The following is a 26,644-nucleotide window of genomic DNA, read 5'->3' as shown; positions in this document are numbered from 1 at the left end:
TTTTCTTTATTCTTATACATTTTTAGTATTTTTTTTCTTTTTTAGTTATTTATTTTGTTTTCTTTGTTCTTTTTTTTCTTTTTTCAGTTATTTTCTATTTTCTTTGTTCTTTTTTATTCTTTTTTCAGTTTTTTTTCTTTTGTCTGTTACTTATTCGGGTGTCGGTTTGTCTTTGTGTCAGGATGTATTTTCCATTCTGCTCAGAGTAAGCCAGGTTAGTGACTTATTTTGAATAATTATAGGAATGTACGTATATATACAAAATAATAAAAATTATAATAAAAATACATATTATACATGAAAATGTAATAATAATATTGCAAATATGTAAAATAATAATAATAATAATAATAACGTATCTTATACACAACAAAAATATTAATATTAATGCATTTACGCACAGCAACAACAATAATAATAATAATAATAATAATAATAATAATAATAATAATAATACACACAGAAAAACAACAACGCGCACATTAATTCCAGCACACAATACAAACGCTATCTCAACACGCAATTCTATTCTCCAACAGCAAACCTTTATCTTATCAGGCCCCAATCTCATCACTTACAATCACCTCTCCATAAGTGACTGACTCAAGTAACATCGCCACAGCCGACACGGTTCAAAGGATCAGTGATACTGAATTCTATATAATTCTGAGATTTATTATGGAACTGAAGATACAATTTAGGCCAAAGGTCGAGCACTGGGTCCTACGAGGTCATTCAGCGCTGAAAGGGAAATTGACAGCTGAAAGGCTGGAAAGGTGTAAAAGGAGGAAAACCCCGCAGGTCCACGATAGAAGGTGTTGGGGAACATGGAAGAAAGAGAATATGAAAAGAGGTAGAGTAAAAGGAATGAAAGGGGTTCCAGCTACAGGCCGGAGGGACGCTGCTAAGAACCTACGTGGGGCACTGACGGCGCTATCCCCTGCGGGAGAGATTTATTATGGGGCTTTTAATATGAATTCTTAATAAGGAGAGCCAGTACTAATATTTCCCATATCTTCATTTGACTCAGGCATAATCTTTTATGTATATATATTTTCTTCGATAAACATAATACATACCATTTTGTGATAACAGTCACTCTAATAATCTAATTCTGTATGACTGATGCAGCATAATATTGGCTTTAATGCCTATTCTGATAACCACTGTCTTGTACACAAGTTATCTTAGGTGAGACAACAATAAGGTTATCGATTACCTGTTATCAAAGATTCCCGTCACTCAGTTCAATCTGACAAATGAGTTACATTTCTTGGGGCCCGCCAGAAAGATTTACTTATTAAATTGGGGTCTGAAAGTCGTGTAGACAGAATATAAAACTGAGTCCAACGCCCAAGCGCTGGGACATATAAGGTCAACCAGCGCTATAAGGGAAATTGAGAGTAGCAAGGTTCGGAAGGTGTACCAGGAGGAAAGCTTCGACGTTGCACTATGAATCAACTATTAGAGAGGGTGGAAAGTCAGGTGGAAGAAAGAGAATACGAACGGAGTTGCAGCAAGGGGCCGAAGGGACGCTGCAAACACCCTGAAGCAATAATGCCTACAGTGCACCGTGTGAGGTGCACCGACGGCACTAGCCGGGTAGCGGGGTAAAAAAAAAAAAAGGAATTATTCAAATCCGATTGCGTAACGCTGCCGGGACGAATAGTTGCAGATGCGCTCTCTATTATTTGCAACTCCAACGGGGGAAAATCAATATGACGAGGTACACCGGACCTCATAATATAGCCGACGTGGCGAGGCTGCTCCTGACAACTGAAGTTGACCAATTACGCAACTTTTCCTTTCTTCTATTTTTTTTAAGCAATTTTTTTTTAAAGCAGAGTCAAAACTAATTGGGGACCCGAATGCACGTTTATTAGAACAAAGGTGACGAGAGAGAGAGAGAGAGAGAGAGAGAGAGAGAGAGAGAGAGAGAGAGAGAGAGAGAGAGAGAGAGAGAGAGAGCTAAATGATCCAGCAAAATATACCTTACGACAGCATTATTATTATTAGTAGTAGTAGTAGTAGTAGTAGTAGTAGTATATGACAAGCTAGCAGATCATAATACGAGATAAAAGAAAGAATTATACTGCAAAATAAGGGAGGAGATAAACTTAAACCTATATATACATATAAAATCAAACAACAAATATTCAATAAATAAAACCTTTAAAAAAAAGCTGGTACAAGCTAAGTAAAGGAAAACAAGCGTAACTTTTCGCTCGAGCCAAGCGACGAAAACATCATTTGGGAGGCTGATTCTCATCCCACTCTAACTGAACACCTTCCTTTATGTGATCGTCGGGGACACAACAACAGGGGAGTCTTGTGAATGATCTTATTCAGTTCATTTAGAATGAAATGGAAGAGCAGCCGAACGGAGAAATCAAGAGAATGTGGTGACAATGCCAACTATTTCTACAGTACAGCATTATTACGTAATGCAATTACTATTTCTACAGTACAGCATTATTAAGTAATGCAATAACTATTTCTACAGTACAGCATTATTACGTAATGCAATAACTGCTATGTTAAATTGAACTGATTACAGAATTTAGGCCAAAGGCCAAGCACTGGGACCTATGAGATTATTCAGCACTGAAACGGAAATTAAGAGTAAAAGGTTTGAAAGGTGTAGCTGGAGGAAAACCTCGCAGTTGCACTATGGAACAACTGTTAGGAGAGGTGGAAAGTAAGATGGAAGAAAGAGAATATGAAAGGAGGTATGGTAAAAGGAACGAAAGGGGTTGCAGCTATGAGCCGAAGTCACGCTGCAAAGAACCTTAAGCAATGCCTACAGTGCACCGCATGAAGTCCACTGGTGGCACCACCCCCCTACGGAGAACTGCTATGTTAAAGCAAACCTCAATGTTCCTAGTTGTGACAAACGTTACTAGTTACGAGAAATGTTACTATTCTTCACAAATTCCCGTTAAAAGATTACTACACATGGCAAGAATCATTAGTTATGCTTGTAACAGTTTACGACAAATTAACCTTTGTTTAACCTTCTACAACATATATTATCATTCATAAAGTTACGACAAAGGCTGTTAAGAACCTTATGAACACAAGAGATGAATTACGAAACCCCTGAAGAAGAAGAAGAAGAAGAAGAAGAAGAAGAAGAAGAAGAAGAAGAAGAAGAAGAAGAAGAAGAAGAAGAAAGGCCTTGTGACCGATCCCTTGAAAGGTTGACGACCCTCGACAAAAAAAAAAAAAAAAAACCAGGTCTATAGGCCTCCGTCACCGCCTATCTCCAAGGTCTCAGGACCTTTGCATACCCTTACGTCACAGGCGGCGGCGCACCGGGCAGTCCACTCGGTTTACAGTTACGCTGGTTACTTCCGTATGTAAGCACGCACATTTATTATTCAGTAGTAATAAGGGCTAAGCTCGCACCGAGTCTATCATACCTTAGGCCTGTAGAAGAATATTCCTTACATTTTTTCTGTCACACGTAAAGATGACTTGTACACGAACTAACAGAAATGAATAAAACATAAAGCCGTGATAATAATAATAATAATAGTAATAATTCAAAACATCACTCAAATTACTCAAACAAAACCTTCTTAGAAATTAAATTAAAAACACGGCAGCCACTTATAAATAAGAGAGCTATGGGAGAGATGTAAAATTTTGTGTTGTGTGTGCGCGCGCGCGAGCGCGCCCGTGTGTGTGTGTGTGTGTGTGTGTGTGTGTGTGTGTGTGTGTGTAAAACAATCGGAAGCCATTTACAATCGCGAGAGATTAAACTCAACCCGAAATACATTTTGCTTTTGAATCGGTTCTACGGCTGCAGATCGGACGAAATGACGTCATCTGACCACAGATGAGGCCCCAAGGTATTTTTGGGTTCATTTGACATTCAAACGTCAAGACTGTTGTTCCATGACTTACTCAGATTGCGTATCCTGTTTGGTCGACCAGTGTATACGCAAAAGTACGTTCGGAACGGAATTTCTATAAACCTGATAATCTTAACTGCAACATTCTTTATTCTGATGCTGAGAAAATGTGTGTATATATATATATATATATATATATATATATATATATATATATATATATATATATATATATATACATATATATATGTTATCAATATATACAGTATCTGTATACATATACATATAAAAACACAAACATAAATAATATATATACTGTATATAAATGTAGTGTCAATAAATGTCCACGAACTTTTATTTGAATGCACAAAATTACTCTTCATATTTTCTATCCAAGCAAATATTTCCATCTAATTCTGCATATTCTGCATGTACTTTCTGTCTTATTTTATTGCCTTGTTTATATACTCACAATGAAAAACCTATGAGTACAGTATTTGCAGCATATCTGCATTTTTGGTGGTTTCTCGCAATCACAGCATTATAAATACCACAAATTATTCATTCTCACTTTACCTGCAGTTCTAATAAAGTGTTCTTTTTGACCTACTGCCAAACTCATCTGATCAACTGCTATTCATTAGTCTCCGTGCTTTACATTCTCGATGATTCATGAATTGTACAGACGTCAAGGGAAATCCGCAACTTGCAAGCCAGCTGCGGTCGTGGTATCTGGAGCCTCGAAATGTCAAGCAAACAGAAAACAATGCTCTCCTTCTTTGACTGATCTAACTCCCTAAAGAACGGACAAAGATCAACCCGGAATGCGGAGAGTAAAATACACTCGTCAGTGATACCTTTGCCGCCATTTTCTGGGATGTCTGTTTATAAGTGAACATTCAACTGAATAGAATATAGAATTTAGGCCAAAGGCCACGCACTGGGACCTAAGAGGTCATTCAGCGCTGAAGAGGAAATTGGCAGTAAAAAGGTTTGAAAGGTGTAACAGGGGGAAAACCTCGCAGTTGCACTATGAAGCAATCGTTAGGTGAGGGTGGAAAGAAAGATGGAAAAAAGAGAATATGGAAGTAGGTACAGTAAAAGAAACGAAAGGGGTTGCAGCTAGGGGCCGAAGGCACATTACAAAGAACCTTACGTAATGCCTACAGTGTACCCCACGAGGTGCACTGGCGGCACTCACCCCCTTACGGCGTTGTAAGTGAACCTGAAGCCAGCTTTCGCATATAAAAGTGTGGATGTGTGTGTGAATAACTTACGCTAATAATAACAACAGTCAGAACAAACCACGGGCATTTCTTTAACCTATCGCCAACAGAATCAATCAATTAATCAAAAGGGCGTTGGCGCAACAGTGAACTAAAAAAAAAAAGGTCAATTGTGTTGGAGGGGGAAAAAAAAAAGAAGAAAAGTTGAAGGTCGGGACTCGGCGAAAAGGACCCAAATTAACTCCAAATTTCACAAGGGAATCGATATGGTGTGACCCCAACATCTCTCTCTCTCTCTCTCTCTCTCTCTCTCTCTCTCTCTCTCTCTCTGTAAATATATGTTCTCCCTTTATTTTGTAAATGAATGGTGAGTAGTGTTATCACACACACACACATATACAAATATATATATATATATATATATATATATATATATATATATATATATATATATATATATATAAAATTATAATCACTTATAATCACGGGTGATTCGTTTATCACATATTTTTCACCCGTGGTAACTGATATATATATATATATATATATATATATATATATATATATATATATATATATATATATATATATATATATATATATATATATATATATATATATATATATATACATATATGTATATATATAATGACCAACAATATTCACCATTCATTCATATACATAAAAAGGGAGACCAAAAGCTCATAAATTAAACATAATAAAACCTGCAATGTCACCAAACCATTCACAACCTTTTACAGCAAAACCGCTTTGCCTTCTGAATGTGCCCTGACAATCACTCGGTCTTTGATAAATGTCAACAGGACAAAAGGTCTCAAAGATTTTGCTTACTTTTTAACTTATCGACGAAAAATCAACTGCCCACAATAAATAAGTTATTATTATTATTGTTATTACCGAATAAAATAGAATATAGAATTTAGGACAAAGGCCAAGCGCTGGGACTTACCAGGTCATTCAGCGTTGAAACGGAAACAGAGAGTAAACAGTTTGAAAGGTGTAACAGGAGGAATACTTCGCAGCAGCACTAAGAATCAACTGTTAGGAGAGAGTGAAAAGTAAAATGGAAGAAAGAGAATATGAACAGAGGTCCAGTACAAAGAACGGAATGGGTTGCGGCTAGGGGCCGAAGGGACGAAGCAAAGTAGTGCCTACAGTGCACCACATGAGGTGACCGGACGGCACTCACCCCGCCATACAGGGATTATTATTATTATTATTATTATTATTATTATTATTATTATTATTATTATTATTATTATTATTATTATTAGTTTGAACACAGTATAAACAACATCACAATCACAATCATCATTATCAACGCCGTTGTTGTTGTCTGGTTGTCATTGTTGTTTTGCTGTTGTTGTATTGTCGTTGTTGCGCAAGGCCACTGGGCCTCTAACGCGCCTACCAGGGCGAGTCATAAAATTTTGATAAGACTCGGACACCTACCTGAATGTCGGCCCACCCCCCTTTTTTTAATAGTTTTTTGTTGTGCTTTTATAGTTGTTGTTACGTGCGCTGTTACGTAATCATTATAAAATATTTACGAGGTCTAAAAATGATTTCTGAGGAGATTATTAGGACATCTATTAACACACCTTTATGTTTATATACAATATATACATATATATATACTGTATATATATATATATATATATATATATATATATAATATATAGATATATATATATATATATATATATATATATATATATATATATATATATATATATATATATATATAGAGAGAGAGAGAGAGAGAGAGAGAGAGAGAGAGAGAGAGAGAGAGAGAGAGAGATTTGTTTACATGAAGGCAGCATTTCAATTCTAATCTTTCTCCAGACCTAAAATCCCTTCATTCGTTCCAGATTAAGCTGGCCTTCTACCAGTTCCGGCTCTTGTTCCTGGGGCAGCCCATAAAGCTGAAACATGAGTGTTTGCTTTTAAGCGAATGAACGAGGGAGAGACGGGGAGAGGGAGAGGAGAGGGAGAGGGAGAGGGAGAGGGAGAGGGAGAGAGAGAGAGAGAGAGATTACGAGAGGGGACATATGGAGGACATCAAATCCCACTGGAGAGACTCAGACAGTACCCAGCTCTCTCTCTCTCTCTCTCTCTCTCTCTCTCTCTCTCTCTCTCTCTCTACGCGTTTATATGAGTAATTATAGGTAATAATGGGACATCGATGCCCCAGTAGTTAGGCCAAGCATAATTCGCCTTAGCATCGAAAAGCCATGAGCACTTTTTGCTAAGTCCCATTGTGCCCTTGTTGACCTAAGCAAAAGCCATGTGCCTGATAGTCATTCACTGTGGTGGGTAACAACCAAGGTGAAGAAATGCATAAGGCTAACCAGAACCTACTTGCTCAGAAAGCGAAAGAAGACTTCTGAAAGCAGGTTCCAGAGTTACTCAGTCTAGAGAGAGAGAGAGAGAGAGAGAGAGAGAGAGAGAGAGAGAGAGAGAGAGAGAGAGAGAGAGAGGGGAAAATTCTGTCTGAAAGTTCGGTCCAAGCTCGCTGGCAACTTTCAGTATCTTTCGTTCGAAACTTTCAAACTTCGTTAGGGATCTCCCTCCGGCCTCACTTATCGGCGCTGCAATCAGGCTGCTCCTAAAATTACCTGCTAAAATTAGCTCCCAAAAATAGACCCGGAATCCTGAAATGCAAGAGGTCGGGGAAAACGCTCCTCCCGGCCTCTCTGTACCTGCCACGTCAGATTTTGTCAGTCTATCAGTCTTCTGTATGTCAGAATCTGGCTACATTTAATAAAAATTACGTTCACGTTCTTCGGGCATCATCTGAGTCATAATTTCCAACAAATATAGACTACAGTATTAAATATAACGAGGTTTATAAATCGACCTAAAATTCAAACATCGACCTAAAATTCAAACAAACAAGACTATAAGTAAGTTTATATATCGACATACTCAATAGTTCATTTCTTATTTAGAACTCCCAACAGTTTTTCTCCTAAAGGTATATAGCCTATATGGAGTTTCTTTCTTGTATAGTAGGCCTGTGTCTCTACTGTTTCCCTTACAAAGATCTGTCATTAACCCTTTACTGGATAAGCCGTGAAGTAACCAATAAACGCTCATCTACCATTTTAATATTTACAAATGCCAATCATATCTCAGCATTCCTTGCAATAATCAACATCTTTTCTTCATTACTGCAGAGATGAAGTTATTAGCTCATGCTGAACATTGTGACGTCATGGTTGGTTGGTTGGTTTAGATTAGGCCGATCCTGTGTCAGCACGGACCCTTACCCAGTTGCAAGTGTCGCGTGGTGTTGAGTGGTATAAGAAGCCTGGTGTGGACTTCTACACTCTTTTAACCAAATAGATAATGTCTATGAACTGAGATGATACACCTACATAACTAATGACGGGAGTATGAAAGAAAAAAATAATAAGGCTAAACCGATAGGTCTAAAAAAATGAAGATAAAAAATACAATTATTAAGCTAGATGTGCCTGCGTCATGTGGGGATGCGGTGGCTTACAGGTGTTACGTAGTATTAGAGAGAGAGGGGGGGGTGACAGTCGTATTTACCAAAGCAAGCTTATCTTAGTCGGCTGAAAAGGTTGATATGAACTTGTACGATAGAGGTAGGTTTACAGCCATTACATCTCACATGACTTGCCTATTTTCTCCGCCTATGATTCTGCCCTATAAATTTTACAGCCCAATTAGAAAGGAATGGAAACAAAATGAGAGAGAGAGAGAGAGAGAGAGCACAGCAATTAACTACTTAACTTTCCCTTCCACATTTACCTTTTAAAAAGGTATGTTTACAAGAGGCATTTATTTCACCATCGCCGCCAGATGTCACTGCTCATAAAACACACTCGACTTTCTCTTTGTTTTTCCTTCACCACCTATTACGAAATGCGTAAATAACGAAGCCATATAACAAACGTAACAGCATACTGAATATGAGAGAGAGAGAGAGAGAGAGAGAGAGAGAGAGAGAGAGAGAGAGAGAGAGAGAGAGAGCGCATCACGCTGTTCGCTACATGCGAGAGAAAGAGGTTCGCTCAAAATGCGTTAGGCTCAATCGTTTCTGTACACAGCTATGTCCAGCGGCGGCTGCATTACAGATTATAATTTTGACTATATCTCTAACCATGTTTTCAAAAAGCCACTAATACTTTTAGACCTACTAAGCATAAAGCAAAAATGTATAAACTTGTACCACTGTATCCCATATAAAGACAAAACAAGAGAATAAACAATGAAACAAGAATCAAATGCCAGCACAAACCTAGGTGTGGATGGACTTATTCATAATGTTAATCTTTATGCAGAACGGCCTTTGATGAACTTCCGCAACCTAATTAGGGCTCAAAGAACTTAAAAGACCACTACGTGAATAGCCGTAACTCGGTTCATAAACAAAGTTGGGGTTTCTTTTGCAATAACACGCCAACGCAGCTGTTTCCATAACCGACAACATATAAATTACAAGAGGGAAGCACAGTCCTGTAATGAGATGGAAGAACAGGAGGCCATACTAAAGTCAGGGAAGAATGACACGTCGGTAATGAGATGGGGGAAGGTAGGACCTCGCCCGCCTGCCCCCGCCCCCTTTTGCAAACGAGCAAACAAGTGGCAATCCCACGGGACCAGAACACAAACAAGCCGGGGAATTGAATAAGCAAACTAGTCGCTCTCTCTCATCAACAAGTTAATTAATGGAGACATAATGCACAACCTTACGTCCAAAGCCATAGCTGGGACAGTGAACGTTAAAAATATTCACGAGTCAGGTATGGCTTGGGTATTATCATTTTTCTCTGGAAAAATCATTTGATAATATACCTGGTACTCATGCTAATCAAGTTGACTCTTTTAATCAAAATTTAGTTTTGTATATTAAGCTTATATCGATCAAAAGTTTAGGATTTGTAAATTAAGTTTCAGAAGTGTGGAAAACTAGGTAGTAATTGTCATTTAAGTAGGCATGTGATAACGCATCCTTTAATTGCTGTACTTCTCTGCAATATGTTTTTCCTCTCTTTTCACAAAGCTAGTTTTGTGGAAATTTGCCACATGGGTTAATTGCCATTTTGTTGTGTTTCATGTGAATGTTTGCAATTCTGAACAATATTATCACTCTAACTATTGCCAAGTTTCCAAAACACAAGTATTCATGTGAAAATAAAGGAGAACAGATAAAATAATAATAATAATAATAATAATAATAATAATAATAATCATTATTATTATTATTATTATTCAGTAGATGAAACCTATTCATATGGAACAAGCCCACAGGGGCCACTGACTTGCAATTCAAGCTTCCAAAAATATTGTGTTCATTAGGAAGAAGCAAGAGGAAGTAAAGGGAAATACAGAAAGAAAAGATACCATATTTTAAAAAAGAAAAAATAAATTAATAAATAGATAAATGGATCAAAATGTATTCAAACGCAAAAAGAATACAGTAGTATTAAGGCAGCAAGGCATTACATTTTTGCTTGAACTTCTTAAGTTCCAACTGCACAACAGCCTCTGGGAGGCTGTTCCACAGTCCAACGGTGTGAGAAGTAGAGGACCTCTGGAACTGAGAAGTTCGACAGCCAGGTACATTTACTGCATATTGGTGATGCTGTTCAGCGAATGTGGTTGCTCTCAGCTGATAAAGGGGATCAGGGATCAATTGTGAATGTGAAAGATCTCTGTTGAAATACAACTTATGAAAAAGCAACAAACAAGACCATCCCTCCATGGTCGAAGACATAACTGCTACTATTTGGAAACAAAAACCTACCACCACAGTATTATAAAATACAGATGAAAATATATATAAAAATCAACAAAAAGCACAAATATATAAAGAAATACAGCAGTTGAGAAAGTGCTGTACTGTAACAATAAACTGGAATACTAAGCAAACATCAAGTATTTATTCTGGCACAGACACCATTGTCATTTGAATAAGGTCTTCAGTTGATCTCTGAAAATTTGGGTTAAGTGCTAATGTGTTTCAATAGGATCAGACCAAGATTACAGTTAAGCCTGCCAACATAAGGAACAATGGGGTAAAATTTAAAAATCTGAACAAAATGAAACAGTACAGCATCGTTTTCCCACAACATACAACAAATAAATGTACAGATTCCCTTCTCAGAACATACAAGAGAGAGAGAGAGAGAGAGAAGCAGTCCCAAATGCTCTTTAGCAAAAAAATTATTTTGTAAACCTACATAAAAATGGCAATATAACTTTTAGTAGGAAAAATTAGTAACCTATTCCAAAGAGTTGGTTGTGTATATGTGGAAAGCATACAAAATATATGCACGATTTGTGCATGCCACAAATGACAATCATATCTTTATCCAAAGAGTAGCTTAACTCAGCATTTCCTACAGCCCTGCTTCATTAACTGATATGTCAAGCAAATCCATAAATCTTAAGCTCTGTTTTACTTGAGGAAAAAGATGGAGACACTGCCCAGACACTCACTACAATGAGACATATTTTACTTGAGGAAAAAGATGGAGACACTGCCCAGATATTCACTACGAGACATATTTCTAAGTCCAACAAGACTATTTGTTCCCTCTCTTCCTTCTACTGTACTTATAAAACCACAATAAATCGAAGATTCAATTTACAAAACCATAACCAACCCATGATTCATTTATCAAGCTAGAAAATTAACTTTTCTACAAAATTTTTTATTTCTAAATGAAAAAGAACAACGAACAAAATCATCAAAAGAACCTACACTAATCACTCTAAACCAAAATTGCAATTCATAAACAAGACAATTTTACTAGTACAGTATATGCCAGTTTTGTGAATGCTATACCTGTACTGTATTAGGAAATTTTAAAGCCTGAAGATTTGTTCCAAAGTTTTCCAGTTCAAATCTTAAATACAGAGGCTTAAAACCATCCAAGTGCCTTGGCAAGAATAACTTAGTACCAAAGTAACCCCAAAAATTAAGTAACCTATTGTAACTCACTTTTCTGACTTCCAGTACCACATGACTGTCAAAGCTTCTAGAACTAATCCTGCCGTCATCATTTGTGACCTACATCAAATTTTATTCTTAACTACCACCCAAAATACAACTATAATTTATGAAATTATAAAAATCATTTCACAGTTTACAAACCTAATACTGTACTGTAATAATAATACAATTAAAAAAAAAACACAATCTCTGCCAAAATTTTACCCAAAATGAAGAACTCCAAAAAAGAAGCCAACAAAGATAATGTACCCTAAATTCTGTTCTATGAGGAAATGGTCTTGCCTCTTGTGTGATTCATATAGCAGCTGTAGTGCTGTGATGTGCCATTTCATGCACTGCTAAAGATAATATCCTACTTGTATGCTTCTGGTTTCCTTATGACAATTTAACACACATCCCAATGCTATAACCCTTCCTTAAGAAAACCTTGGTCTCTGAGCCATTGCTGCACTGGTAATCATGTTGAGCCTTGAGGACGCTGAAGAGCTTAAATGGTTTAATGCCAAATATATAAAAAAGGAGTCTTTTTTTTATATTAGTATTTTTTCAAGATAATTTTGTGATATCATCACTGATATGTTTTTATGATACCAATCATGTTCACACACACACACACACACACACACACAAACATTGCACCCCAATCTTTATCTTTTCCTTTACTGTATCTACTGGTAGGACAAATCAACTTTACCCTTTTGAAAATCTCTACTTGCATACCTCGCTATAAGCCTCAGCCCTACCCCAGACTGATCACATCTTTTGGTCAAGTAGGCTGTATTTTCTAGTGTTTCATTTGGCAAAACTATAAACAACAATATGACAAGACGAATTAAAGTAGCCTATAATACCACCCCTTTTGTTCAGGCAATACTCTGGGCACTGTTTGCAAGTACTGCAATTCTTGCATATGCAGTATATGCATGTTCTACTTCACATTCCTAATGATTTGATGAAAAACTGTGAATAATCAAACAAAAAACTGAATAATCAAACAGTCTGATTGATATTTCACCCATTTCACTTGTATTATCTGTCTTCTGCTATACATACAATACCTGGATGAAATATACAACTCAAACTATCCATAACCCAAAATAAAGAATGTTGATCTAAGATATGCACAGGCTCCAACCTCACCTAAAGTAGAACACATCCTCTAATCTGCCCTCTTAAGCAGGATACAATCTCCCATCTCTTACAGCAAAATGCAAGCGTGATCTTGCCCTCATGTTGAGCACAGACCCTAATGACATACAGTACAGAAGTATATTAAAGTTTTATATGGCAGGGAGACAAGTAACAGGGGTAAAGGGGCAAAGCCTGGGTTGGCAAATGTAAATGTAATGTTACGTTAAATTACTCTGGTAGAAATACCATACACAGTAGTGTCCACCATCGAAAGTAATAAATTTCACACGTACCATAGCTCATCTTAACTTGCTTTTACTAAGACAGTTTGTCTAAACACCTTGTCTAAACATTTTTGCATTGGTCATCGATCCAAAGGGTGTTAAGCTAAATGGTGAATATACTCCCTCTACTAATATGGGACATAGCCTATACCACTAACAAGACTGGCATGAAAATTCTAAGTGTCACACTTTAAATGGCAGCAATATTATAGCGTAAGGAATCTAGTCCATCAAAATCTTTCCATTTTATTTTTCATTCCTTTTATACCAGTCATATCTCCTCAGAATACATCACCATCATTGCTTAAATGAACATCTGAAGAGTTCTGCCAATTATCTTCTATCTTGCGCATTTACTACCTGAATTCTCATCACCTCAGCAAATAATTTAATCCTCATAATTCCTCTCAACTCTATGGCTTTTCATAACTGAAAAATGTCAAGCAAACTAACCTTATTTTGTATGGCCCAAAAACTGGTATTTTTTTCTAAACTAGTTTTTTCCAATTTTGAAGAAATTTACAAAATCCGGCTGAGCTAATGTAAGATTTGGCTTTCACAGTCTTTCATAACATCAACACCACAGTATTAGTCATAAGAGAGGGGATACACAAATTTAGGCATTCCATGACCATCTCCACAAGGCATAAAATATGACCATCTCCACAAGGCATAAAATATTTTTCAAATATATGATTAGGCTAATTTCAATATTACAAACCAACAATAGGCTATGTAGGTTAAACAGACAACATATAACATAGCTGAGTAAGTCTCTTAGGCTAACTTACTTTAACAGGCCTACTTTACCGAGTACTAAGCTATGCAATTAAACTAGCCTAATAAATAACAAGTCCATGTACTTTTAAGTGAAAACTTGGGTATATTCAAAAGGAAACTGGAAACACTGACTATCTATTCAAAATCAAACCGCTATGAGAAATAATTTCTAAATCCAAAGCTATATATTAAACTTTACAAAACAAATAAAGGGGACTAGCCTAAAGTTTGATAAGGGCCTCCAGACAACAAATTGGGTGTTAGCCTTGCACCTATGTTCAAAACTGTAGAGCTGCACAACACATACCTTAGAATATTTCTTGAAATAATACTGATACTTTAATTCACTGATTATGCAAAATTCAATATCAGAAAAGGTTAAAGTAAATGATGAGTTATGTATTTTCTGAAAAAATATGAAGCTCTGCATCATCTAATAAGTCCACTCTTGTTGTTATGAAAGTGTTTCATGTACTGTAAGTCCTTGGACATGTTTGGAGGCAACAGCCACTTGTATTGTGTTATTCATAGTTAACCTATCATATGATTCCTAACATTTCGTCTGCTAGGTATGGTACAGTACTTTCATACAATTCTACACTCTGAATCTGTCAGATCTGATTTTTTTCGGGACAATTTCGTCTTTTTTTTTAGCAATGATTTCGTTGAATTCTTGTGCTGGGTGTCAAGATTTTTTCACACAGGAATATTATTTCACTGCTAAGAAAATAACAATGCAAAGGTTATTGTGAGTTTTTTTATGAGTTTTAGTTTTCAAAGCATAACTATAGACTTTCACACCACTTTACAAGATGATAATTAAAATCAACATTGAAGTAGGATTTTTCTGAGAGTATTTCAAAGTCTTGAATGATTCTGACTAATTTATGTCATCCCTCCCTAGAAAACAACTATCAATTTCCACCCAGAACTGTGGCAAATACCAGTAATGGCAATGTTATGTAATTGAATGATTTTAAAAGGCAGATGTACATTTAGTATATGACTCACTGCCATATATTTCACAGCAGTGCAGATCAAGTTAGGTCAAGGAAGGTCTCGGCCTCCCTGCCAAGTACTAACCCTATGACCTAGCTTAGGTTAAGACACGCCTAGGTTAAGGAAGCTTAGGGTAAATCTAAGCAAAAGCTCTGCACAGACTATTACCTTGGAAACTAATTTTTCCTTTATTTTTAGTGTTGCTGATCAAGGAGGTGGTGTTGTTTATTGTCGGTCAATTATTATTAACCTCATATCTACCCATCTTGGTTGGGGACCCTTTGGGAATGCGAGGTTTTGGCTGAGGGAAAACGTTGGGAGAAAGACTGGACCACTACGTTGTTGTTATGGAATGGTTCTGCACATGCGCAAGTCATTAGGGAGCCATATGTTTAAGAAGGGATTGGCTAAGAAAACCTATAATAAAAGGAACTGTACTAACCTAACATATCCTAACCTAACCTAACCTAGCAGGTTGTGTTCCTTAGCCGATCCCCTAAAGGAAACTCTACTGTTTACCTAAAGTCCCCTATAACACTGCGCATGCATGATAGCATTCCAGGATGGCCATCATACAACTTCTGAGGTTAATTAAACTCGACCAACAAAAAATAACAGTAAATTCTTGATAATCGACCAAAATACTATTGCTTAGTTCTACCAAGCTCAGTTTAGGATGCACCCCTTGGGTAAAATGCAGAACGATGGGGCATGACTTCCCACGAGGGGAGGGGGAATAATGTTCAATATAGGCTACATGGAGGTGTGTTATGGGTTAACCTACAGTAGGCCTAAGGATTTAGCCTAGACTACAATGAACATTAATGTCAAACTCATTAACATCACACGAAAATTAAACTAGAATTGTTAAATTTCCATGCTGACCTCCATTTTGGGAAACTTAAAGAATTTTATCCCAAAACGTTGACGCTGATAGACTGCCAAAGTTTACGTGACATTAAGCTGTAGCCTAGGCTAGTTCTCAGGCTTATGGACTTCGCCTAAACACTTGACTGCTCTCATTTACATTACACAAGAAATACCAAATATTACGATTCCCTCTTGGTTGGCAGAGAATAAACCAGTGGAGAATAACTTTTAATAAGTCGTAACCTTATAATGAAATAGATAACTCCAACTAGCCTAGGGTACTCACCTCAGCCAATATTGGACGAATTAAGACTGGAAGCACGAGAGAAGCCACGGGCGTGTTATGTGCGAGGTCACCCATGGTCATAATTCAATAATTCTTAGTTTTTCAGACTCAAAACCAAAAAACAGACGACAGACACAAAAATAACTTCGTATAAGCTAGTCTATCTTCCGATGTAAACAGCCCTGGACCTAGGTGACACTTCCAGTTCCAATAATATTTTTGGTTGAACAGCTGATAACCATCCATTTATCTTAATAGCTTTTTGTTAAAAAGTATTGTTCACCTGAATGCATTATCTTTCATTTTATAAATTTCTAAGTAATGTACTCTTTCCATCCCTATCATGTTGCTGCCTGTGATAAACATAAATATCATAATGTGAATAATTCATTCACCACGTTTCCTTAACTTTAAAGACGCATATCATAAGCATTGTTAATTGTCATCATATCACATGAAAGACAATTTTTGAAAGTTCAGCTAATTAAGTTGCTGACACTAATGAATCTATATGATACAGATTACGAAACAATTTTTCATTTATATACTAAAAAATGCGTGTATTGGAGTTTTTTAAGCTTTTTTTAAAATTAAAACTCGTGCGATTATATTACCTGACGTTTTATTATTAAAAGACATAAATATAAGAAAAAATTATAAAAATCGCCTTTTCTCGCATCCTACAAGATGTTCAGGAGCTGGATCTTTTAAGAGAGTAGTAAGATCTCGCAAGGAGTAGTAGTCCCACCAAACATGGCTTCTTCAAGTAGAAGGAAGCTGGACGAGAAAAACCTAAAGATATTACGCGAGTTGGGTGCTCTCACTCATAATAGGACATGTTTCGATTGTCACCAGAGAGGCACGACCTACATCAACATGACCGTCGGGTCCTTCGTCTGTACGTCCTGCTCAGGCATCCTGTAAGTGAGTCAAAAGGTTGACCTGTTCTGAGTCTTGGTTGATCATCTGGAACTGCGACTTTTGGGGGCTGTCTTATTGTTCGCGATCTCTCTTTTATTTAGAATCGAAGTGATGTCAGGGGATCGGGTTTTGGGTGTGAATTGGGACTGTTGGGGGTGAAAAAGTGGAATTACTCTTTTAATTTAATTCACGTGAGGACTGGGGCTTAGGAAATTGCATGAGTAAGGGCAAGATTTAGTCTTTCCTTAGGTGCAGGGATTTCGTCATATACAAAGATATCCCACGAGGAGACTTGGATAACCCCGGATGCATTTTAGATTGCTCATACAGTTTTTTTGCTTTGAAATTAGTGCCATGATTAAATATGACATTTTGATTCATTAAGGTTCTAAGGAATACCCTAGTGATGGACTACGGTAGCATTTGAAATATCGTGGACCTGGGCCAGTCTTTTGGCTTATATGAGGCTGCATAAGATTCTGTGAAATTTAAAGTGAGATTATGCAAGCTTAAGACATAAGCTATACCTAGGTTAGCTTATTGTAGGCTACACAGAACCTGAAACTGGTGGGCTAATTATACCCTTTGCTTACTTTATCACAAGACTTGGAACCATAGTTCACATATATCTGACAGCTTACTTGTGATTTATGCTTTTCTGCCTGTGATCAATACAAATTGCTTGTTCTTGTGTTTACCCTAACCCTTTTAGTAATTATGGGGGATCCCTTGTAAGAAAATGGGTTTTTAAAATTTTGAAGTGTGGTGAACCGAAAATTAGTGAATTTCACCATTAGGAATAGTTTAGAAAATACATAAATCATAAGTGAGCTGTGGGAAAAGTATGGTTCACAAGCATAATAATTTACCCAGGTTAGATAGGCTCAGTCTTAACCCCCCTCAAATTGGATGTGAACTAGGTCATCAAAAATCATATAATGAAGTATAATTACACATTCTAACCTAACTTAACTTAGGATTCTGGGTCATACTTGGCCAATGGTGCCCATGAACTGACCTAGAGTTAATTATAATGTGAAATGAAGGAATGCTATATAAACTTTCTCTAACCTTACCTAGAATTCAAAATCCCACTTAATCCAGGAGAAAATTGGCCCCCCACGTATTGTGATTTAGTGTTCTTTAGGTTATGTGGTGAAATTCAGGAGCACATCCTAACCTAACCTAGGCCCCCAGGTTTTATTCATCCCTGGGGCACCTTGGGGCCCCAACCTGGACCCCTCCACTGTACCTTATACATTGCTTAGCTTAATTTTGTAAGGCTAGTGTTATGTGCAATGAGATTTTCAATTTTTTAGTACAGTTCTCATCTGATTACAAAAAATATATGCGAATTTATCGAAGAATGTTGTTATAAAAACCGAGATGCATTTAAGGTTATTTGTCAGACATGAAGTGTAATAGTGGTTTTCCTAATGTAGTGCATTTACAGTTCATTAAGAAAATTGTTTTTGCCCATGCATCACATCGGAGGTATAACAGCCAGTGTCTTACTGAACACACATATAGAAGGAAAAGTGCAAAATATAGAGAATAAAAATCAGTGTTGTTATTGGATAAAGTGGTGAACGTACTATCGAAGACATAAGGTTATAAACTACATGAAGGAAATAAGCAAAGAAACTGCTTGATTTGTAATGTCTTAGAACTGCCTGAAAACAACAACAATGGCCTTAAAAAGTAAGTGAAGTATTCATAATTATATTGTGCAATAGGTAAGTTATTGTTTAGTTGCCTTTCACACCCCATAAGGAAAAAGCACTAAAATTACCATTATTCAACTTTAAGCAGTACTTAATTCATGGTTAGCAAGCAGCTTAATATACATTGCCAATTTTATGATAAGGAAGACCACACTTGACAAGCCCACTAGTAGTAGTCTTATGGTAAACCAGGTTAATAATTAGGTGATGTTTGGTGGGTAGGCTGTTCATGGCATAGCCAAATGTTAATTTAGCAAAGTTCATTTTATGTAGGCTGTACACACAGACAATTCACATAATTGTTGATTGTTCTTTAAAAAAAATAACACTGTAACTGACAGACAAGCAGGGCCCCATGTGATGGACTAAGTTCAGACCAAGAGGAGGTTCTGAAAAAATAAACAAGAATCAGGGTAGCAGTGTGTATCATTATAGTCATAGTATCTAGTTTGAAGTATTAATTCATATAGGGTCATTGTATATACTAACTCATAAAATCTACAATGCGTAAACAATTCTATTCATTAATATTCCTAGGAAAGATGTACAGTGAAATCAACATGTGAATTCCAGCTGTATAACATTTACTGTATAGTTGGCTTATCACAGTAATGTGACTCAGTAGCTTTGGTAAACTAAGTGAATAATAATAATAATAATAATAATAATAATAATAATAATAATAATAATAATGGTTATAGTTGGAAAGAGATAAGGCATCAGCTGAGATTTAAAACAGAACTAAACAGGAAATGCAATTTTGTTACCAATAATTTCTGTTACTTGGTCCAACATATTTAAAGAACCAAATACTTTCCTGTAATGCTAAAATAATTTGTTCAAAAGATAATGAGAACAAAGTCATAGTCCGAAATGTGATGAATGAAATGTGTTAATCAGATTGTACAAAGTCTTTATTTTATTTCACTCATATTTCAGTAGGTCCTTACATTGACAGCTATGCAGACTAGCTTATAGTTTTCATAGGATTGTGCTTTGGTTAATGAATATCTGATTTCTGCATGTTCACATGTCTTCCTGATAATTACTGTTTTGCACATCAGATTCATTATTCTGAATCCATCCATATCCATACATGTGATACAATTTTCAAGTGTAGGCTGTGGTATGAGGTCTGTTACTTAGGCTTTGTTACTTATAAGTTAGACTTCCCTAAGCATCTGAAAACTTACAAGGGCACTGAATATTATTTTTGTATTTATTTACATCGTTGGGAAGATTTTATTATCCGTTGTCCTCGTACATGATTACTGTGGTAAAGCCTTTAAACTTTTTAATATTGTAGTTCCCAGAAGTTTAAGGTCATCTAGTAGATTCGTTAGCAGTAATTACATAAAATCTCTAGAACCCCAGTCGAATGTTAAAAGGCATAGCAAAATCAATTCCTTATTTGTCAGGATGTCAGACATGAAAGAACTATTAATTGTGCTCTAAATCATTTGGAGGAATAATTATAAAGATAAAAAATAGTAAATTTTTGTGTACAGGGAACCATTTTATGAAGGAAAGGGTTTTTTTGTCAGAAAATACTTTTGCTTTGAAATGGAATAGAGCATGCTGTATACTGTAAATGCATTTGCAGTTTGGCTCATAGATAAATTTATTTCATCATGAATGTATATTGCATTAGTCAAGAAGCCACATTGCATTCCCTGGAGGTTTCATTATGGTAATGTTGAAGTAATGTAGCCTTTTGGTAGCATGTGGCCATGCATATTTAGCAGCCTTTATAAAGGAATTTTTATGGAGGGCTTGGAAGGTGTAGATTCCAAATCCTTAATACATGATACAGTAATGTATCAACTTGCAGTATCAATATTGACTTCTTGAAGTGAACAGTAACTGATAATGATCCTAATGTACATATAAAAGTCTACATTGTAAAGTATTTTGTTTGGAGAAAACATTAACTTATAAAGGAAAAAAAGTGCTACCATGTTATTATGGTCCTTGCTGTCCTTGCAGATTGCAAGGACAGCAAGGAACTTGATACAAATCAAATAATAAATGTAGTGAAAATAGGATCTTATCACCTAAGAAATGTAACATCCAGAAAGCAATGCCTCAATACCTAAATGTGCATGTGTTAGAATTGTTAGTACAAAACTATGAAATCCAAAGATCAGAGTACTGTAACAGTCTCTAAAATGGCTGATCAAATTATTCCCTAAAGCTATAGTGTTTTATTAACAAGGTGGACAAATTAATAATGAATAGATCCCCATAGGACAGGGCCTCTCTCATACTTATTGAGCTTCATTGATTACTTATTGAGGCAAGAATTGGATATGAAATGTGTTTTGTCATATTACAAAAAACAAAATATAAATATGTGAAAGAGCCCTTGGAGAAATATGTTGCCAAAACCGTAAATAAATATATGTAGGAGCAAGGCGTAATATTGGTTAGTGGAGCCAAGATATAAAAGAGAGAGATTGTAAAAAATCTTTGAATGCTCTATTCCCATACTATTCATTAAGTTCCAATAACCAAAATATGTGAAAACTTTCAACACTGAAGAAGAAACTGATGACAAAACTATTCCAGAACACTTGTGAGAGGAAAAACTAATTTATTCAAGAAAACGGTAAACTGTAACATAGAAGTAAATGGACAAGTGAGGGCTGAGATGAGATCCTCCATAAATAAGGGTGATGATGTGTTCTCCAAGGATGCCTAGCTTGAAATTAGTAACTATTTTTTGGGAGCTGATGTTTAAAGCCATGTTGCTTACCCCTTCAGTAGTATAAAGTTTCATAAATTATAAAGCCTGAGGTCTAAGGGTTGGATAACCAGGAGAATCAAATACAGTATATATGACTATGAACAGGATTATCTTGGAGGTGTGATTACAGCATATAAGACTGCAAGTTGGTTTTCTTAGAGAAGTCATTAAGTTTTCCCTTGACATTTGAATAACTTTTCTATACAGTATTGACATGTAATTGTAATGGTTATAAATTTGGATTTGCATGAATTTTGTTGTGATAGTGAAAGGTACTATGTTTTGTAATTAAGGGTCTTAACCTAAATGATATGACCTGCTAAGAATTTATGCTTTCGTTGTTGCAGACGAGGCCTGAATCCTCCACACCGTGTCAAATCAATATCGATGGCCAGTTTTACACCTGAAGAAATTGAACAAATTAAATCTAAGGGCAATCAGGTATGTGTACTGAATAAATATAAGTTGCGTGTAGTTAGATTTAGAGATTAAGTACCCAGTTAAAAAAAAAGAGTGGTTCATTGATTATGCGTTTTTTACACCTTATGAGGTTGTTGGGGAATTTATTTTAATGGTTTTCATATTTAACTTTAAATTGTGTGCTCAGTGCATATATGAAGTATCTTTTGATATTTTCTGTGTTTTTAAATACCTCAGTACCTTTGTGTCTGTATTCATGAACTTTATTTTAACAACTGGGTGACTCCATTTTTTTTATACAATAAGACCTTTATACTGCATATTAAACATTTGAGCAAATATTAAAATTTATTCTTTCATCATAGATATTCTCTAACTTTCCATGTCTCTGTTAGACCCTGCAGTACATTAAAAAAATTTGTCACTGGAGAAAACGCACAATGCCTTTCTTAGTGGCAGTCCAGTTAAGCTTAATAATTGTGTAAAGGAAGTTTTTTAGGTCATGTTGCTACTGTATTATGTATCTTTGTAATTTATCCTCATAGGGGGGTAGTGCCATCAGTGCACCTCGTGCAGTGCACTGTAGGCATTACTTTTTTCTTTGCAGCATCCCCTCAGCCCCTAGCTGCAACCCCTTTCATTCCCTTTACTGTACCCACGTTCATATTCTCTTTCTAACATCTTACTCTCCATCCTCTTCTAACAATTTTTTAATAGTGCAACTGCAAGGTTTTCCTCCTGTTACACCTTTCAGACCTTTTTATTGTCAATTTCCTGTTCCGCACTGAATGACCTCATAGCTCCCAGTGCTTGGCCTTTGGCCTAAATTCTATATTCTATTCTATTCTATCTGTAATTAATGTACAGAAGCACAAGTTATAGCCATAGTTTGTGAATGTTATAAGGTAGCCTGAGCTAATTTTTTTTTTTTTTTTTTTTTTTTTTTTTTTTTTTTTTTTTTTTTTCAGTATTGCCAAGCCGTATGGTTAGGGCTGTACGATTCCAAGGCCAACCCATTTCCTGATACCAAAGACGAGCATAAGATCAGAGATTTTATGATCTCTAAATATGAAAAGAAAAGGTAGGAGATTGTTGCATTGTGCATGATGTTAATTCAAGTTAAAAGTTATCTTGGTGTGATTTTTATTGGCTTTCTATGGTTACACATCTTTTTCAGCAGTTTACAGCGTACACCAAAAAGGCTTGGGGTTACAGTGGCTTATAATTATATTGGTTGAAAGCTTTTGTCTTTTTTCAAATGGAAAATGCAAATTATTTGGTTTCAACCATTAAATGTTTGAAAATGCTTGTTGTATGTTCATGTGAATCTCATGAGTTATTCAGCAATACATTTTCAGTTATGTGATTTCCTCTCTTGAATAAGCCAGACTAATACATCTTTAAATTTAAACTTGGAAGAATTATTTACATCCAGGCAGTGAAATTAGATCCGTCAAACATAGAATCTTGGTTTCAGGGGAACAATTAAAAAATTGTTTGAGAAGTAAGTAAAAGTTGGTCTCGCCCAGAAGTTAATAGTTCTGTAGCTTAAAATAGGGAAGGTGATGGGTTTTGGTTGGTCGGGTTAAAACTTTAACTACTTAATGGTTATTGAAGAAAAACAGAATTTTTAAATTCAGCCTAGAGGAATATTTTTGGGAGTGCTAACGTTAAGCTGTTTCTGTTTACTTTATACTTCTGTCAGCATATGTTGTATAGTTTTCATTACATTTGTAAAGCCACCCTTGAATTATGAGCCAAGCTGGGCCAAGAAAACTTGTGCAGTGATTTGCATTAGGGCAAAATGCTTTGCTTTTATGTTAAGGTGCCTTAAATTTTAGGGGCATTGCTTTGTAAAGGGCAAGTGCTAATTAAACTTTGTTCTGATGTCCTTTAGAAATGGTGTAGGATAGTCTAGACCATTATAAATTTGAAATATGTTAATAGTGTTGTACCAACTTAGTGTTTCAAGTCTGTATGTAATTGTGGTGGTTGTAGTAGGTCATTCATATTAGTGGAATAGGGGATCTCGTTTACATCAACACTGTTATTTGAGCCTTTGGTATGTGCCTTCTGTATTGAATTTCCTGTTGGTCCTCATTATCTCTGTGATGTTTGTTGTGATCTGCGCCTTTTGTAAGGTTGGTACCAATGGTGGCCTTCATAGCATTTGCTTGGGCCTTGTGTGGGGAACGCATTGTTATTTGTTTGTGACAAGTGTGTAAAATTTTGGTTTGGTTTTTAATAAGTAATAATTGTAGTTGGGAGTGGGATTATTTGGGATGGTACTGTTATACTTCCCTATAGCTTTCATTGCTCATGTAAGCAGTGATTGAGATGGTTTGAATAAAACTATGACTCCTGCTATTCAGGTTTAGCCAACTTGGCTTTGAAGAAATGATGATGCTCCATTCAGTTTGAGGCTGGATCTGGAGATTATCTCATCTCTTGAGGCCATACTGAGAACTCTCCCTTGTGATGAATGTGAATGTACAAGAATGAGAACTGCTTGTGCCTTTTAAAGATAGATCTTAAAGAATAGTAGTCATGATGTCAGTTAAACAGGTTTTTCACTCCTGTGGTCATTTTCATTATAAAATCAAGCTAAAAATCTGACCAACACTTTATTTAAATGATAATTAAAATTTCCATGAGATTTTCTTGAGACTCCTGTATATTCAGGGATTCCTGGGTGATCAGAGTCTGTAGTATGCAACATTTTTGTTGTAAAGATCATAATTTTTTCTGAGGAAAAGATGGTTGAAACTCTCAAATGTATCTCCTATATCATAAGATTTAAAAGAACGGAATTTGCTTTGAGCCAGGTTATCAAAATGTTTTAAGTTATCCAGATAATGTCAGTGCATAATTAATCTGGTAACACAACCTGTGATTTTGCAATTCTCCTCAGTATGTATTTAACATTTCATAGTTACACATGTAAACCAGGTTTTTTTGTTTCCTCCTGTCTACCAATTGACAATAGGCAAATTAATGGTACACATGTGTAATGACCCAACTGCAGTGAATAGTACTTCAGAATGTGTGTAATTTAAAGGATGGGATATTAAGCCCCCAAATACTGTAGTTTGTGATAATTTATGAACAAAGTATACTAATTAAAAAGATAAGTTAATCATAGATTTACACTTAAATGGAAGCACTTCCTGATGTCCTGAGTTGACCTTGCATTTACTGTATAAGGTACCAAAGAGCTCAAACATTCTGTATACATACTCCCTGCATATATAGTACAGTACATCCTTCTTTGAGCACCTTCACTTCTATCTAACAACCCATTATCTTCCTGTTGCTGTTGATATATTGTTTTAAAAATTTCAACTCATTCATACTTGATGTTATAGTATTTATACGATGTAAAACAATTTGTGCTAGTTAATTTTTTATCATTAAGCACTTAAACTGCATTATCATTTATTCATTGACAGTTTTAGGGTTAGGTTTTTTGCATGTGCAAGTGACGACGCACTAGAGTTCAGCTGCACTTAGTCTATACTGTATTCCAGACTTTTAGCTGTGGGGGAGTGTTAGATAACACAGTGCGTAGCATTGAATGTCGTCTGTTTCATAGTAGAACTTTTTACACTGGATGAATGAATTTTGATTGAGAGATATTTATTAAATTCTTTCATGTATATAAATACATTCTACAGGGTTTATTTAATTATCATGTGCTCTCTCTCTCTCTCTCTCTCTCTCTCTCTCTCTCTCTCTCTCTCTCTCATGAAGTTGGAAGTTGCATAAGCTTTTGGACTTCAGTTCCTGTATTTCCTGTCCATGTATATTTTAGAGTTCGAAGTTGCTTTTTTCAAGACTTAAGGTATCTGTCATGGGTTTATGTAAACAGCTGGGACTTTGGTTGCAACCATGTTCTGCAACCATTTTTTCCTTATTCACTGTTAGTTATTTCTGGCAACTAAGATGGCTGGAGGTGTTTCTTTCACATGTCTGTGTGTTAAAATCTTTTGAGAATGGGTAGCTAGAGTGTGATGAAACTTAGAATATTTTTATTTATTGGCTCCATGAAATTTGAACATTATGCCTTCAGAAGTTAATCCTTTGTCTTTACACCTTCAAAAGTCAAATCCTTTGTCTTTTAAGAGTGTATTATAGCATTTTATTATTATTATTCAGAGGATAAACCCTATTCATATGGAACAACCCCACAGGGGCCATTGACTTGGAATTCAAGCTTCCAAAGAACGTGGTGTTTATTCAAAAGAAGTAACAGAAGGTAATGGGAAATACAGAAGGAGATCAGTTATTAGAAAAACATAAATGAACAAATTAATATATAAATAAAAATGTAAGTAAAATATTAAGATACAAGTTGAATTGTATTAGGGTAGTAATTCATTGCATCTTCC

The 26,644-nt window shown here is 35.8% G+C and overlaps 2 protein-coding genes across 6 annotated transcripts in view; one reads left to right on the top strand and one right to left on the bottom strand.

Moving 5' to 3' along the window:
* The window catches only part of Ccm3 (programmed cell death protein 10 Ccm3), an 80,685-nt gene extending 64,011 nt beyond the window's left edge, over positions 1-16,674 (bottom strand). Inside the window, exon 1 of the mRNA XM_067127148.1 lies at positions 16,446-16,674. Coding sequence (XP_066983249.1) covers positions 16,446-16,526 — 81 coding nt within the window. The 5' untranslated portion in view covers positions 16,527-16,674. The remainder of the gene's footprint in view (positions 1-16,445) is intronic.
* Positions 16,675-17,149: 475 nt separating this feature from the next.
* The window catches only part of LOC136852486 (uncharacterized), a 38,438-nt gene continuing 28,943 nt past the window's right edge, over positions 17,150-26,644 (top strand). Inside the window, exons 1-3 of one of the 5 annotated variants that reach the window (XM_067127139.1) lie at positions 17,150-17,365; positions 22,184-22,277; positions 23,225-23,337. In XM_067127139.1, coding sequence (XP_066983240.1) covers positions 17,199-17,365; positions 22,184-22,277; positions 23,225-23,337 — 374 coding nt within the window. In that variant the 5' untranslated portion in view covers positions 17,150-17,198. Of the gene's footprint in view, positions 17,370-18,692; positions 19,068-22,183; positions 22,278-23,224; positions 23,338-26,644 lie in introns of those variants that run through there. The other 4 variants (XM_067127140.1, XM_067127141.1, XM_067127144.1 and 1 more) reach the window with 4 other exon arrangements.

Source organism: Macrobrachium rosenbergii, chromosome 25 (assembly GCF_040412425.1).
Source record: "Macrobrachium rosenbergii isolate ZJJX-2024 chromosome 25, ASM4041242v1, whole genome shotgun sequence".
NCBI classification, from domain to species: Eukaryota; Metazoa; Arthropoda; class Malacostraca; order Decapoda; family Palaemonidae; genus Macrobrachium; species Macrobrachium rosenbergii.
Note: the sequence above shows the minus strand (reverse complement) of the source record. Positions and strands in the feature narration are given on the sequence as shown.